General features: G+C 48.1%; 1 protein-coding gene across 1 annotated transcript in view; it reads left to right on the top strand.

The window, feature by feature from the left end:
• The window catches only part of LOC514257 (uncharacterized), an 84,250-nt gene extending 68,189 nt beyond the window's left edge, over positions 1-16,061 (top strand). Inside the window, 4 exon segments of the mRNA NM_001075657.1 lie at positions 1,578-1,698; positions 2,788-2,944; positions 3,619-3,791; positions 14,890-16,061. Coding sequence (NP_001069125.1) covers positions 1,578-1,698; positions 2,788-2,944; positions 3,619-3,791; positions 14,890-15,138 — 700 coding nt within the window. The 3' untranslated portion in view covers positions 15,139-16,061.
• Positions 16,062-16,362: the final 301 nt, after the last annotated feature.

The raw sequence follows: 16,362 nt of genomic DNA, 5'->3' as shown, positions 1-16,362 counted from the left end.
GTCCTGGATATTGGCAAGCTCAGGTGGTTTACAAGTACTTTCATGAACAACTGTTGTTGTTCAGTGGCCAAGTTGTGTCAGACTCTTCGTGATCCCATGGACTGCAACATGCCAGGCTTCCCTGTATATCTCACCATCTCCTGGAGTTTGCCCAAGGTCATGTCCATTGAATAGATGATGCCATCCAACCATGTCATCCTCTGTTACCCTCTTCTCCTTCTGCCTTCAGTCTTTCCCGTGTCAGGGTCTTTTCCAATGAGTCAGCTGTTCGCATCAGGTGGCCAAAGTACTGGAGCTTCAGCTTCAGCATCAGTCCTTCCAAAGTATTCAGGGTAGATTTCCTTTAAGATTGACTGGTTTGATCTTGCTTTCCAAGGGACTCTCAAGAGTCTTCTTCAACACCACAGTTCGAAAGCATCAATGCTTCAGCACTCTGCCTTCTTTATTGGCCAGCTCTCACACCCATACATGACTACTGGAAAGACCATAGCTTTGACTAGATGGACCTTTGTCAGCAAAATGATGTCTTTGTGTTTTAACACACTGTCTAGCTTTGTCATAGCTCTCCTGCCAAGAAGCAATTGTCGTCTAATTTCATGGCTGCAGTCACCATCTGAAGTGATTTTAGAGCCCAAGAAGAGGAAATCTGTCACTGCTTCCACATTTCCCCCTTCTATTTACCATGAAGTGATGGGACCAGATGACATGATCTTAATTTTTTTTATATTGCGTTTTAAGCTGACTTTTTCACTCTCCTCTTTCACTCTCATCAAGAGGCTCTCTAGTTCATGTACATTATAATACCTTAAAAAGCAGTGAAATGGCTATTTAGAATATATTATTACTATTTATTTGTTATTAGTCTTCATAGACAATGAGTTCATCACAGGCAGTGTCTAAACATACTTAGTGCAGGGTTCACAGACAGCTGATGCTACCTGTCCCTTGCCTCCTAGGTTTTCACTGAGCAAATATTTGTACACCTCCAGCTCCTGGGAAGGGTACAGAGACATAGCCCAGCTCTCAAGCATTTGGTAGTTTAGCGGAGGGTTAAGACTTGAGTCCAAGTACCTGTGATACCAGGAGACACTGATGAGGGTCCCAGAGTGTCAAGCTTATTCAGGGAATGGGGTGGTGACAGCCAGCTTGTGGGGGATGGAGAGGGCAGGGGAAGAGTGTCAGGAAGGCTTAGGAGTGAGGTGGGGAAGAGGCCCTCAACATTTAAACAGAGCTTTGGAGAAATTTGGCAACAACAGATGGATGTGTTCATTCACATGGGCTTTGACCCTGGCCTCAGTGGCTCCAGTTTGGATCTATGCAGCTGTCATGCTCATTTCTCAGGTCCCAAGGAATAGTAGTCCTCTGCCCACTCTTCCTCGTCAGCTATCGGCAGCCTCTGAAAGGGGCCCACCCACCTATTCCCAGCTGGCAGGATGCAGAGCAGGGCCTAGATGAGGACCTTCCTAGCGCAGCCCCTACTCCCCAGACCCAGAGGCACATGGTGGCCCAGCTTCCTGGATCCTCGCTCTGGATGAGCCCCAGCTCACCAGGTTGGGTGTGGTTTGTTTCTGTTTCAGGACCATCTTCCTCATCGTGCTGTTTTCTCAGTACCTGAAGAACATCGCAGTGCCCGTGCCCATTTATGGACGAGAGAAGAAGTCTCACACCTCTAAGTTCTACCTGTTTCAGATCTTCCCTGTAAGAAGCACTCCCCACCCACTGCCATTCTTAGCTGACTCACTTGGAGAGTGAGGGGCAGCCTCTTGCTCACCCAGTTGGGCCTCAAGTCAAATGCTCTCTACCTGCAGTGGCCTCTCCTCCTCGGCCTCCCCTAACTGCTCCTCCCCACCCTGCCCATGGGTGGTGGGAGCATTGGCTTAATGCCCTACAGCTCCTCCCTCAATGCTTCTCTCCTGCGGGAGCAGAGAGCTTGCCCCAGGTTGCCACAGTGGTCAGCAGTGTGGGACAGCTTCCTCATGTTTCCCGGGATGTCCTCAGAGCATGGCCCTGGGGGAGGTAGCCAGAATCACCACTATGGGTGCAAAACGAAGGGCCAAGATGCTTAGGTTCTTTCTCATTGGTTCCTGGATGATTCAGACGGTGCCTCCTTTTTCAGAGCCTTGTCTGTTGAATTTGTTCCAATCTGTCAAGCAGGTGCAGTTGGCAACCCCATAAAGGTGTTTTCAGGTCTGATTCACCTATGACCTACATTCTGCATTATAAAAAAGATACTTCCATGTAATGATCTCGTTGATCCTTCCACAACCCTGTAGGCCAGTGGTTCAGAAGTTCAGTGTGCATAAGATTCACTTGGGAACATTGCTAAAAATACAGATGTCTGGAGTTCTACCACCAGAGATTATAAACCAATACATCTGAGGACCCCACTTTAAGAAATCCTGCTTCAGGCTCTGCAGAGCAATGGCTGAAATTCCATTGTACAGATGAGCAAACTCAGGCTCAAGGAGTTTGAAGCAAGTTATGTGACCAGAAAACAGTAGAAAGGGAGTCAGCTTGCAGTCCTTCTGACCCAGGCCTTGTCTACTTTCCTGGACATTTCGGCCTTTACCTGGCATAAGGTCTCCCTTTGGTTTACTGTCTGTGTTCCTTTACTGTGTTACTTATCCCCTGACACACAGATTTCTGTTGTCACTGGGAGGGTTCCTAATCCAACACTTCCTCATTTTGAAGAGCTTTCCTGAATTCTCTCTTTTGCCCAACCTTGCTGGGAGGTGTGGACAGGGGCAGGGAGTGGGACCAGGTGTGAAGGGCACCTCCCTTCCGCAGGTACTGCTGGGGCTCTGCATCTCGTGGCTGCTCTGCTTTGTGCTCACAGTCACTGACGCCCTCCCTTCAGCACCCACAGCCTATGGGTACCTGGCCCGCACTGACACCAAAGGCAGCGTCCTGAGCCAGGCTCCGTGGTTTCGCTTCCCTTACCCAGGTAATGAGCAGACTGGGCCCTTGTTGCCTGGGACACACACTTCCTAGGTCTGTCCATGGGGCTCAGGGCACCAGAGCGGGTGGTGAATAGAGCCAGGAGGTGGGGGGAGAATCTTCTCCAAGGGATCTGACAACAGCCTGTGATGGGGAAAAGCACAGAGGAACCCCGACCTCTAGCCAGCATCTGGGGCTCCTCCTGGACTCGGTGGGTCCCACACAAGGGAGGCTCGGGACTGAATGAGAACATTTCTGGGTTGGAGGTCAAGGCCATCCCTTAGGCCTCTTCTGGTCTCCTTTCCCTGCAGTTCTTGGCTCAGGTTGTGTGAATAAGCACGTTTCAGTGGTGATGGGCAGGGGTGGCGTCGGGGGCTAGGGAGCTACGGCCTCCCTGAGTAAGTATCTGGACTTCAGAATGCTTCAGGGCCTTCCTGGGAAAAGGCCGGGTTGCTGGTTCTTTGTGCGCACTGTGACTTCAAGGTCAGGGCATGGGACCCACCCCCAGGGAGGCACGGGTGAGGCAGGGGTTCAAGACAAAGTCTCAGGACAGTTGTGGGGCTGGAAGACGTGTTGCCCAGCTTTTAAAGCCTTCCGGAGAATCCTCTCGGAAAGAAATTATTTGGGGTCCAGTAACCTGTTGTCTTCTGGGTTAATATTCCCTCTGCATTGCATTTTCAGGACAGTGGGGCTTCCCTACCGTCAGCCTGGCTGGGGTCTTTGGGATCATCGCAGGGGTGATCTCCTCAGTGGTGGAGTCAATAGGCGATTATCATGCCTGTGCCCGCCTGGTGGGGGTACCACCCCCTCCGAAGCACGCCATCAACCGAGGCATCGGCATCGAGGGCCTGGGCTGCCTGCTGGCAGGGGCCTGGGGGACAGGGAACGGCACCACCTCCTACAGCCAGAATGTGGGCGCACTGGGCATCACCAGGGTAAGGCTGAAGACAGTGGTCCACGGGTATGTGTGTGTGGCAGGGGTGGGTGGTGGGTGTGCAGGCTAAGTACCTGGATCTGTCATCCATGTCTTAGTCTCTTATTGTTGCTGCAACACATTGCCAGAAACTTAATGGCTTTCAACAACCCAAATTTAGTATCTTACCAACCTGGAGGTCAGAACTCCAACACAGGTCTCACAGGACTACAGTAAAGTTATTAGTGGGGCTGCGTTCCTGCCTGGAGGCTCCAGGGGAGAATCCATCGCCTTGCTTTTTCCATCATCTAGAGGCTCCCCACATCCTTGGCTATGGCCTCTTTCCCCCATCTTAAAGCCAGCAACATTGCATCTCTCTGACCTTTCTTCCCTTGTCATGTCTCCCTTTGACTACACCTGGGAAAGACTAGCTGCTTATGTGGGTGTGTGTAATTAGATTGGGCCACCTGGGTAATTCAGGATACTCTCTCCATCTCAAAATCCTTAAGTCCCCTTTGCCATGTGAGTTTGGGATCAGGATGTGGACATCTCTGAGGAGCCATTATTCTGCTACTGTTCTGACCTTCTTGGCTGCGGTCACCTGTGCCTGTGTGTCCCAAGGGTGCCTCTCACTCAGCATGGCCTCTGTGATGTTCAGCCCATGCCCCCGTCTTACCTCTCCTCATTGTAAACCTTGTCCTGTAGATTCACCCAGGGCATCCTTATTGTCTCTGACCTGCACCCCTCACAGTGGATTCTGTCTTCTCTGTGTGCCTGTGGCCCTCCTGTCCTCTTTTCTCCAAGCAGGACCACAGCTTGATCAATCATCTCTCACCTGAACATGGCAGCATCCCTAACTATCTCTTCCCAGGATCTTGCCCATCTCTCATCTAGCTGCCACCTGGCTGCCCAAGGATCTTTCTAGAACCCAATTAAATTAGTTCCTACTTAAAATCTCTTCTGGGCTCCCATTTTCCACAGGAAAGCCCCATAAGTTCAGCACGAATTCTTCAAGATGGTGCTTTCTAAGAAGGCTTAGAAAAGAATACTATTACGATGTTGCTTTCCTGTCTGCTTCAGTGCAGAGGTGTGGTGTTTCCCAGAACAAGTGAAGTCAGCTTTGGAGAATCCAGAGCCTGCTACTCATTTCCCCTCTCTGCATTTTCTGATCGCGCCCTCAGACCTATCCACCTCTGTATCTGCATGGCCTCGGGCCCACAGTGGGAGCTAAAACGCGTGAGCAACAGCACAGCCAGCACCCAGCCCTGGAGCAATTGACACCATGGACGCCTGGGTATTTTCCCAAAGTTTCCAAACCCTTAGTGCAAGTGAAAGGAATGTTTTTCCATGTGAGGACCACTGACCCACACAGAAATATAACAGGAATGGGCTACATGAGTAAAAAGCAGCAACTATTCTTCCTGCTAAAGGAAGCAAATATCACACAGAACAGAAAATTATACTCAATAAATGGAACAAAAAAATTTTTGATGCATCATTTCTAAATTAAGGCTGTTTAGAGTAGAAGGAATGATGCTAAAGCTGAAACTCCAGTACTTTGGTTACCTCATGTGAAGAGTTGACTCATTGGAAAAGACTCTGATGCTGGCAGGGATTGGGGGCAGGAGGAGAAAGAGACGACACAGGATGAGATGGCTGGATGGCATCACTGACTCGATGGACGTGAGTCTGAGTGATCTCCGGGAGGTGGTGATGGACAGGGAGGGCTGGCGTGCTGCGATTCATGGGGTCATAAAGAGTTGGACACGACTGAGCGACTGAACTGAACTGAACTGAGAGTAGAAGGAAGGAGCAGGGCAGAAAGGTACATGAGCAGGGTGCAAATCCAGTTGTTCAGTTGCTCAGTTGTATCCTACCCATTGCAACCCCATGGACTACAGTTCAGTTCAGTCCAGTTGTTCAGTTGTGTCTGAACCTTTAATTCCTCTTTGCTCTCTGCAATAAGGTGGTGTCATCTGCATATCTGAGGTTATTGATATTTCTCCCGACAATCTTGATTCCAGCTTTTGCTTCATCCAGTCGGGCATTTCGCATCATGTGCTCTGCATATATGTTAAGTAAGCAGGGTGACAATATACAGTCTTAATGTACTCCTTTCCCGATTTGGAACTAGTCCATTTTTCCATGTCCAGTTCTAACTGCTGCTTCTTGACCTGCATACCGGTTTCTCAGGAGGAAGGTAAGGTGGTCTGATATTTCTGTCTCTTTAAGAATTTTCCAGTTTGTTGTGATCCACAGAGTCAAAGGCTTTAGCATAGTCAGTGAAGCAGAAGTAAATGTTTTTCTGGGTTTTTCTTGCTTTTTCTGTGATCCAGTGGATGTTGGCAATTTGATTTCTGGTTCCTCTTTTCTAAATCCAGCTTGTGTATCTGGAAGTTCATGGTTCACGTACTGTTATTGAAACCTGGCATAGAGAATTTTGAGCATTACTTTGCCAGCATGTGAAATGAGTGCAATTGTGCAGTAGTTTGAACATTCTTTGGCATTGTCTTTCTTTGGGATTGGAATGAAAACTGACCTTTTTCAGTCCTGTGGCCACTGCTGAGTTTTCCAAATATTGGCATATTGAGTGCAGCACTTTCACAGCTTCATCTTTTAGGATTTGAAATAGCTCAGCTGGAATTCCTTCACCTCCACTAGCTTTGTTCATAGTGATGCTTCCTAAGGCCCACTTGACTTCACACTCCAAGATGGATGGCTGTAGATGAATGATCACAGCATTGTGGTTATCTGGGCCATTAAGTCCTTTTTTGTATAGATCTGTGTATTCTCGCCACCTCTTCTTAATATCTTCTGTGTCTATTAGATCCATACTGTCGTTTATTGTGCCCACCTTTGCACGAAATGTTCCCTTAGTATCTCTAATTTTCTTGAAGAGATCTCTAGTCTTTCCCATTCTTTTGTTTTCCTGTATTGGTTTGCCTTGTTCACTTAGGAAGGCTTTCTTATCTCTCCTTGCTATTCTTTGGAACTCTGCATTCAGATGGGTATATCTTTCCTTTTCTCCTTTGCCTTCACTAGTTTTTGGTTCTCTCCTAGTTGGTGGGGTGGGAAGTGGGGGACTAGTGGTGGAGTAGGGGGAGGAATTAGGTTGGTCAGAGACTTCCCATCACTTCTCTAGGGTGTTGTAGCTTCCAGCCCAGATGTCAGTCCTGAGACCAAAAGAGACCCAGGGCTGCATGGTAAATTCTGTGGTGGTAGGATTTGGGATGACCTGCCATTCATCATCAGTGTATCCAAAGGGCGTTGGTTGAACCTGAAAAGTTGATTCATTGTGCTTAGATTCATGCTTAGTTCCCACAGTTCATTGTTAGGCTTGTAAACAAAACGGAAGTTTCCTTTGATGTGGTAAATTCTTTTTTTTTTTGATAGGCAAGAAGTAGCTTTATTAATATAGGATGACTTTAAGAGCTGCAGCGCGCAGGCGAGGGAGGCCTGCCGATGTGGTAAATTCTTATCACATGTTTTCTTATGAACTCAGTTAAATAAACTGTGCTCATGGTCTTCTCAAGGCAAGAATAGTGAAGTGGTTTGCCATGCCCTTCTCCAGTGGACCATGTTTTGTTAGGCCCTGAATAGCGGGGGCATGCCCTTCACACTCCGTGTGGCCAGAGGACGGGACTGGTGCCCTGGTTGTGCCACTGCTGGTCCTCGCTGGGCGTGTCAACCTGCACCAGCCACCAGGTGGCAGTCAGTGGTCAATGTGCTCTTAAGCTGGGAAGAGAAATAAGCAAAGGTGAAATCTGCTACTCTATCACAGCATTAACAGACTTCAAGTTGTTGACATTGGAGTATCTTAAAATTTTTAACATTGTGGTAGAAGACACATAACATAAAATCTACCATCTTAATATTTTTGAAGTGTACAGTTCAGTACTAGTAAGTGTATCCACAATGCTGTGCAACAGATCTCCAGAGCTTTTTATTCCTACAAAACAACCTACCCTGGAGTATCATTTTAATGTTTTTGTTCATTTCTTTGTTTTGTTTTTTTTTTACATTTTGGCTGGGCCACATGGCATGTGGGATGTTCCTTCCATGACCAGGGATGAAGCTTGCACCCTGGGAAGCCCTGTCAAACATTGCCCGTATATGCATGGACTTATTTCTGGGCTCTCAATTCTGTCCCCTTGGTATATGTGTCTGTTTTTATGCGAGCACCATACTGTTTTGATTACTATAGTTTTGTAGTATAGTTTGAAATCAGGAATTGAGATGCGTCCAGCTTTATTTTTCTTTTTCAGGATTGCTTTATCTATTTGGCATCTCTTGTGCTTACATACGGAGAAGGCAATGGCACCCCACTCCAGTACTCTTGCCTGGAAAATCCCATGGATGGAGGAGCATGGTGGGCTGCAGTCCATGGGGTCGCTAAGAGTCGGACACGACTGAGCGACTTCACTTTCACTTTTCACTTTTCACTTTCATGCATTGGAGAAGGAAATGGCAACCCACTCCAGTGTTCTTGCCTGGAGAATCCCAGGGACGGGGGAGCCTGGTGGGCTTCTGTCTAGGGGTTCGCACAGAGTTGGACACGACTGAAGCAACTTAGCAGCAGCAGCAGCAGTGCTTACATAAGCATTTTAGGGGCTTCCTTGGTGGTTCAGATGATAAAGAATCCCCCTGCAATGCAGGAGATCTGGCTTGATCCCTGGGTTGGGAAGATCCCCTGGAGAAGGGAATGGCTACCCACTCCAGTAGTCTTGCCTGGAGAATTCCATGGACAGAGGGTCCTGGTGGGCTACAGTCCATGGGGTTGCAAAGAGTGGACACAACTGAACAGCTGACACTATACTACTATATGTAAGCATTTAGGATTTTTTTTTCTATTCCTGTGAAAATGCTGTTGAAAATTTGATAGGGATTGCATTGAATCCATAGATGGCTTCAGTAATATGGACAGTTAGCAATACTAATTCTTCAAGTCATGACAATATATCTTTGCATTCGTTTGTGTCTTCTTCAGTTTCTTTCATCAAAGTCTTATAGTTTCCACCTCCTTGTTTAAATTCATCTTTAAATATTTTATTGTTTTTGATGCTATTATGAACGGGTATGTTTTATTTCTTTTTCAGATGTTTTATTATTAGTGTGGGAAAATGTGACATTTCTGTACATTGATTTTCTATCCTGTTACTTTACTGAATTCACTGATTAGTTCTAACAATTTCTTAGTGGAGTCTTAGAATTTTCTACATATGAGATCATATCATCTGCAAATAAAGATAATTTTATTCCTACCTTTTTTATTTGGATGCCTTTTATTTCTTTATGTTACCTGGTTCCTATGGCTGTGGACTTCCAGTAATGTGTGGAATAGCAGTGGTGAGGTTGTCACCCTAGTCTTGGTTCTGATCTGATCGTAGAAGAAAAGTTTCCCACCTTTCAGCCTTGAGCATGATGTGAGTTGTGGGCTTTTTATATTTGCCTTTAGCTACATTCTTTCTATATTTGACTTGTTGAAAGTCTTTTTTTAATCAAGAAAGGATGTTCCATTCTGTCCAGTGCTTTTTCTGCATCTGTTGAGATGATCATATATTTTTATCTTTCATTCTATTAATGTGGTGTATCACATTTACTGATTTGCATATGTCGAGACATCCTAGCATCCCAGAGATAAATCCCACTTGATCATACTGTATAATCCTTTTAATGTGCTGTTAAATTTGGTCTGCTAATATTTTGTTGATAGTTTTTGTATCTACATTCATCAAGGATATTGGTCTGTACAGTTGACCCTAGAACAATATGGGAAATGGGGTGGAATTAGGTGCACCAACCCTCCTCACAGCCAAAAACCCTTGCATAACTTATAGTTGGATCTTTATACATGTGGTCCCTCCATATCCGTGGTTCCATCATATCCGTGGTTCCACATTCACAGATTCAGCCTACCATGGATTGTTTAGTGCTGCATTGTTTACTGTTGAAAAATATCTGCATGTAAAGGAACCTGCTGCTACTGCTACGTCGCTTCAGTCATGTCCCACTCTGTGCGACCCCATAGACGGCAGCCCACCAGGCTCCCCCATCCCTGGGATTCTCCAGGCAAGAACACTGGAGTGGGTTGCCATTTCCTTCTCCAATGCATGAAAGTGGAAAGTGAAAGTGAAGTCGCTCAGTCGTGTCCGACCCTCAGTGACCCCATGGACTGCAGCCCACCAGGCTACTCTGTCTATGGGATTTTCCAGGCAAGAGTACTGGAGTGGGTTGCCATTGCCTTCTCTGGTAAAGGAACCTATGCAGTTCCAAATCATTGTTCAAGGTTCACCTGTAGGTTCTTTGCTTGTAGTGCCCTTATCTGGCTTTGGTCCTGCCAGGGTACCAATGCTGGCCTCCTATAATAAGCTTGTGAAGTAAGTATTATTAATTCCACCTTGTAAATTTGAAGGCTGATATCTGGAGAGGTTAGATAACATGCGTAAAGCCGCACAGCTAGTTAGAGGCAGAGTTGGAACTGGCTCTCAAACTCCATTCTTAAGCATTGGGCCACTCCTTCCCAAAAGAGACTTCTTGCCACTTCTTCACAAAAAGCTGCCCAGAGAAGGAGCACTGGAGTCAGGACTTGAAGATAGGTATGAGAGCAGCAGAGAGGAGAGGTGAGGGCAGAGGCTGGGACCCAAGATCACACCCTCATCCTTTCCCTAGCCCCATGAGAAGTAGAGGGGGCTCCTCCTGCAGGTCCCCTGGAGCTGTTGTGTGTGATCCCCCAGGAAGAGTGCAGAGGTCTCCAGGGCATGTGGCCTGGTTGGAGCTCAGCCACCATCTGTATCCCTTCTCCCCGCGTGCTGCAGGTAGGAAGCAGGATGGTGATTGTCGCTGCGGGCTGCGTGCTGCTCCTGATGGGCGTATTTGGGAAGATCGGGGCTGCATTTGCCACCATCCCGACACCTGTGATCGGAGGCATGTTCCTGGTGATGTTCGGGGTCATCACTGCTGTGGGGATTTCCAATCTCCAGGTGAGGCAAGGCACCCTTGGAAAAGCAGCAGCATTACATCTCCTGAGAGGAGCCCATGGGGATGGAGATGAATGGAACAGCCCGGGGACAAGGGAGGAGAAGGGCATCCTCCTGTCCCAGCAAATGCACCGGCCCCAAATGGAGGGAAGAAGTAACCAGGAACATCCAAACTTCTGAAAAACAAAATTGGATCCGTTTGTATCGAATTATCCAAACCACTCAACTCTCAGGGTCAAGGGGGAGTTGGGACTTGACTGAGAGCCTGCACCCTCTGAATCCAACTTCCCCCTCCAACCTCCAGTGATGGGCGAACAGGGGGCACTTTAGAGGGGTGCTTGGTGTTCAGTATAGGTGCTGATGGCTCCGGGCCTCTCTCTTGCAGTACGTGGACTTGAACTCATCCAGAAACCTCTTCATCTTCGGCTTCTCCATCTTCTGTGGGCTTGCCATTCCCAACTGGGTGAACAAGAACCCAGAGAGGCTCCACACAGGTGATTCTCCATCTTCTAGACTGTGACCATTCCAGGAGCAGAGCCGGTGGGGCCCTTGGTTCCCAGGAATTCCTGTCACTTCTTTTAAATTAACTATAGTCACCATGTTGTACATTACATCGCCATTACTTATTTCCAGTTTTGTTGAGATACAACTGGCATACATCACTGTATGATTCCAGGTATACAGCATAAAGTTTTGATGTACATCCATTGTGAAATGATTACCAAAATAAGTCTAGTTAACACCCATCATCTCACATGGATACAATAAAAAAAGTGGGGGAAAAAAGAAAAACATTTCTCCTTGTAGTGAGAACTCTTAGGGTTTATTCTGTTAAGAACTGTATGGTTAACATACAGCAGCATTAACCATAGTTTTCATGTTGTACATTACACTGCTCATCCTTATCTCATAACCGGAAGTGTGTACCTTTTGATCACCTTCCTCCAGCACCTCCTTCTTCTCCCACATCACGCTTCTGGTAACTGCAAATCTGATCTCTTTTTCTGAGTTTTTATCATTTTTTTAAGAGTCTACATATAATAAGTGAGATCATACCTATTTGTTTTTCTCTCTCTGATTTATTTCACAGCACAGTGCCCTCAAGGTCTATCCATGTTGTGTAAATAGCGACATTGCATTCTTTTCCTTATGGCTGGATAATATCCATTGTAAACATACACATTTTCTTTAGTTGCTCATCCACTGATGAACACTTAGGTTGTTTCGATATCTTGGCTGTTGTAAATAATGCTACTGTGAATGTGGCTGTGCATGTGTCTTGTTGAGTTGGTGTTTTCATTTTCTTTGAATAAATACCCAGAAGTGGAATTGTTGGGTCATAATGATGGACAGGGAGGCCTGGCGTGCTGCAGTTCATGGGGTTGCAAAGAGTCGGACACGACTGAGTGACTGAACTGAACTGAATGGTAGTTCTGTTTTTAATTTCTTAAGGAACTCCATGCTGTTTTCCATATGGCTGCACTAATTTACAGGCCCATCAATGATGCATAAGGGTTTCTATTTTTCCACACCCTTGCCAACACTTCTCAGTTCTTTTTGGGAAAAGCCATCCTCACAGGTGTGAGATGAATATCTCACTGTGGTTTTGATTTGCATTTCCCTGCTGTCAGTGATGCTGAACACCTTTCATGTACTCATTGGTCATCTGGACATCTTTGGCAAAGTCTCTGTTAAGATCCTCTGCCCATTTTGTAATCCCTGTCACTTTTGTCTCCACTGTAGGGATTCTTCAGCTGGACCAAGTCATCCAGGTGCTGCTGACCACGGGCATGTTTGTTGGTGGATTTCTGGGATTTCTGTTGGACAACACCGTCCCTGGTAGGGCTCATCTCTGCCCTGTAAGCTGGCAGTTTGGGTAGACGGTCAGCATTAGGGCCAGCCGCGTTGCTTCCCTAGCCCCAGTTCCCATGAGAGGCTGGCCACAGCATACCCTGAGCGGGTCCAGGGTCTGGGTGGGGTGATTTAAAGTCCCTGTCTACAAGGTCTACATCCTTACACCGTGCTCAGCCCTCCCGTATCCAGGGTAAACCAGGGCAGCCTGGTGTCCACACAGAAAGCCTCTAGGTAGTATTCTGAGGAATGTGAGGAGGGCGGTTAGGGCTTCAACATTTGATTTTGGGGGTGGGTGGGTGAGCACAGTTCAGTCCATAAAAGGACCCTAAGGTGGGAAATATACCAGAAGCAAAGCGCAAAAGGCACAGCCCCAGCTGTCTTAGAGCCTGCAGTCTAGCTGGGGAGGGAGAGAACACAGTATAGATTCATATCCCAACCAAAGCCATAGCTGGTGTGTTGTGCTCCAGGTGCTCTGTACTGAGCGTACAGAGAGCAGCAGGACATGCCCCGCCTTCTGGAGCCTCACAGGCTCGTAGGAAAGGGAGACACAACCACAGACCCTTACACTACAGGGCACCGAGTGTGGCGGTGAGCACACCAAACCCATCAGTGCTGAGGATGTGTCCAGTGAAGGGTGCAGAGTTGTCCTCACTGGGGGCTTTCTGTGCTCCCTTCTTGGTCCTCCAACAGTTTCTTGAAAGGACCTCTGTAATAACTCCTGCTTATTCTGATATTCTGTTTTCCACATCTCTTCTCTCCACCAAACATAAAAGACACCTGCATTCCAGAAACACTGAAACATAGAAAGGTCCACCCCGGAAGAGGAGGAAAGAACAGTGGTTCACAGAAGGTCGTACCCTAGAGCTCAGAAACTCCTGGTGATGAGCTGAGTTGTTGCTGTTGTTTAGTCACTCAGTCACGTATGACTCTCTGTATCTCCATGGACTGCAGCACGCCAGGACTCCCTGTCCATCACCAACTCCCGGAGCTTACTCAAACTCATGTCCATCGGGTCGGTGATGCATCCAACCATCTCATCCTCTGTCCTCTGTGTCCCCTTCTCCTCCTGCCTTCAATCTTTCCCAGCATCAGGGTCTTTTCCAGTGAGTCAGCTCTTCTCATCAGGTGGCCAAAGTATTGGATCTTCAGCCTCAGCATCAGTCCTTTTAATGAATATTCAGGGTTGATTTCCTTTAGGATGGACTGGTTGGATCTCCTTGCTGTCCAAGGGACTCCCAAGAGTCTTCTCCAGCACTATAGCTCTAAAGCGTCAGTTCTTTGGCGCTCAAGCCTTCTTTATGGTCCAACTCTCACATCCATTGAGTTGAGTTGGGTGGAGTTGAGCTGAGCTGATTCTTGGGGTGGGCTGGGAGGAGGAGAAGGACGAGCTGCCGGCAGGACCAGGGCATTGCGAACTGGCCTCTCCAGAGGCTCCTCCTGCCCAGGTCCGCCAGCTCCCTTGGGGCCCAGTCCTGACCTCACTCGCTGTCTCCTATTAGGAAGTCTGGAGGAGAGAGGTCTTCTGGCATGGAATCAAATCCAGGAGGAGTCTGAGGAGACTACAAAGGCCTTGGAGGTCTACGGCCTCCCCTGGGGGATCGGCACCAGGTTCTGCACATCCTCCTGCGCCCAGTACCTCCCCTTTTGGCCCAGGGAAGGCGAGGTGGGAGTGCGCCAGCTCTCGCTCTGCCCCGGGGACTCAGAAGAGGGGCCCAGGAGCGCCACAGACACCCGGATGTGAGAAGGCTCCTTCTGCACTGCCCCCACCCAGTGTGCTCCTCACCCCACCCACTATGGGAGGTACCCTGTCGACCTGAGCGTCTCTGCACCTCACACGTGGTGGCAGAGTTAGATAAGTGTTAGATAAAGGCCAGGGCAAGCGTGCTGTGACCCCAGTCAGCGAGTCAGCGAGGTCTAGCCTCAAGCTACATCCTTACACCGTGCTCAGCCCTCCAGTCTCCAGGGTAAACCAGGGCAAATCAGGGCAAACAAGGGCAGCCCGGTGTCCTCGCAGAAAGCCTCTAGGCAGTATTTTGATGCGTTGGGAGGCAGAGGCTTTGGGTGGGGTAGGGAACAGAGATGGGGCTGTTAGCTGAAAGGTGACAGTAACATTTCTCTTCCTCTGCAAAGAAGTAGGAGGCCTGCTGACCCCTCCCATCCAGGTTCCTCCCATCCAGATTCCTCCCAATCAGACCCCTCCCCTCCAGGCCCCTGCCACTGGGAAACGCTGAGCTTGTGCTAAGTCATTTCAGTCGTGTCCGACTCTGTGCAACCCTATGGACTGTAGACCGCCAGGCTCCTCTGTCCATGGGACTCTCCAGGCAAGAATACTGGGGTGGGTTGCCATTTCCTCCCCCAGGGGATCTTCGACCCCTGGGATGGAACCCACCTCTCTTACCTCCCCTGCTTTGGCAGGCAGGTTCTTTACCACTAGTGCCACCTGGGAAGCCCCTGTAGACACTGAAGGGTGTGCAAAGCTACAGTCCCTGCATATGCCCAGTGCTAGTCCTTGGAGTCAGATTGTGCATCACAGGATGGTATGGTGAGGCAGTGAGCACTGGGGGTGCGGGTCAGATGGCACCAGGTTTGGACCCTAAGACTTAACCTGCACTTCAGGTTCTCACAGGGACATGAAACAGCCAAAGCCTTGGAAAGGCCTTCAGTGGAGTGGAGCCACTGTTGTCATGATTTATAAACTGTAAGAGCCAGGTGAACCTGCTGTCTCTGCATCCTCAATGGATTAGTCAGGATTCTCTAGAGAGACAGAGCCAATACGGGGTGTGGACATACATACATATCTGTGCCTATACATATATGTCTACAGATATATATATATATGTACACACACACACATATGGGGAAGGCAGATGGAGAGATTGACTTCACGATTGGGCTCAGGTGATTGTGGAGGCTGACAAGTCTGAAGTCTGCAGGGCAGGCCATGCAGGCTGGAATGAATTGCAGCTGGAATCTGAAGGCAGTCACTGGAAGAATTCCCTCTTCCTGAGGGAGGTTAGGGCTTCTCTGAGAGCTCAGTTGGTAAAGAATCTGCCTGCAATGCAGGAGACCCTGGTTCGATTCCTGGGTTGGGAAGCTCTGCTGGAGAAGGGATAGACTACCCACTCCAGTATCTTGGACTTCCTTTGTGGCTCAGCTGGTAAAGAATCTACCTGCAATATAGATCTGGGAGATCTGGGTTCGATCCCTGGATTGGGATGATCCAAGGTGAAAGGCTCCAGTATTCTGGCCTGGAGAATTCTGGGCCATGGGGTTGCAAGCGTGGTCTGTTCAGTCCTTCAACTTATTCAATGAGGCCCACCCACACTATGGAGGGTAATCTGCTTTACTCAAAGTCTGCTGATTTAAAGGGTAATCTCTTCTAAAAAAAAAAACAAAAAACAAAAACACAACCTAAAACCTTCAGGGAAATATCTATAAAAATGTTTGACCAAGTACCTGGTACCATGGCCTTGCCAAGCTGACATGTAATAATAACCGTCACCCCCGGTACACAGGCCCAAGGGCACTGATGCATTCTGCCCAGCAGCCTCAGCAAAAAGCATTGCGAGCACTGTGGGACCTGACATGGACTCCATTCAGGAGTCTTTATTGTCAGAAGAAGCAGATATAGGTGATTCTGCCTTGGTGTCCTGGAGCACAAGATTGAGGTCAGCATTGCTC

The sequence above is a fragment of the Bos taurus genome, chromosome 4, assembly GCF_002263795.3.
Source record: "Bos taurus isolate L1 Dominette 01449 registration number 42190680 breed Hereford chromosome 4, ARS-UCD2.0, whole genome shotgun sequence".
Classification (NCBI taxonomy): Eukaryota; Metazoa; Chordata; class Mammalia; order Artiodactyla; family Bovidae; genus Bos; species Bos taurus.
The sequence above is the reverse complement of the archived record's forward strand: the minus strand, read 5'-3'. Positions and strand labels throughout refer to the sequence as shown.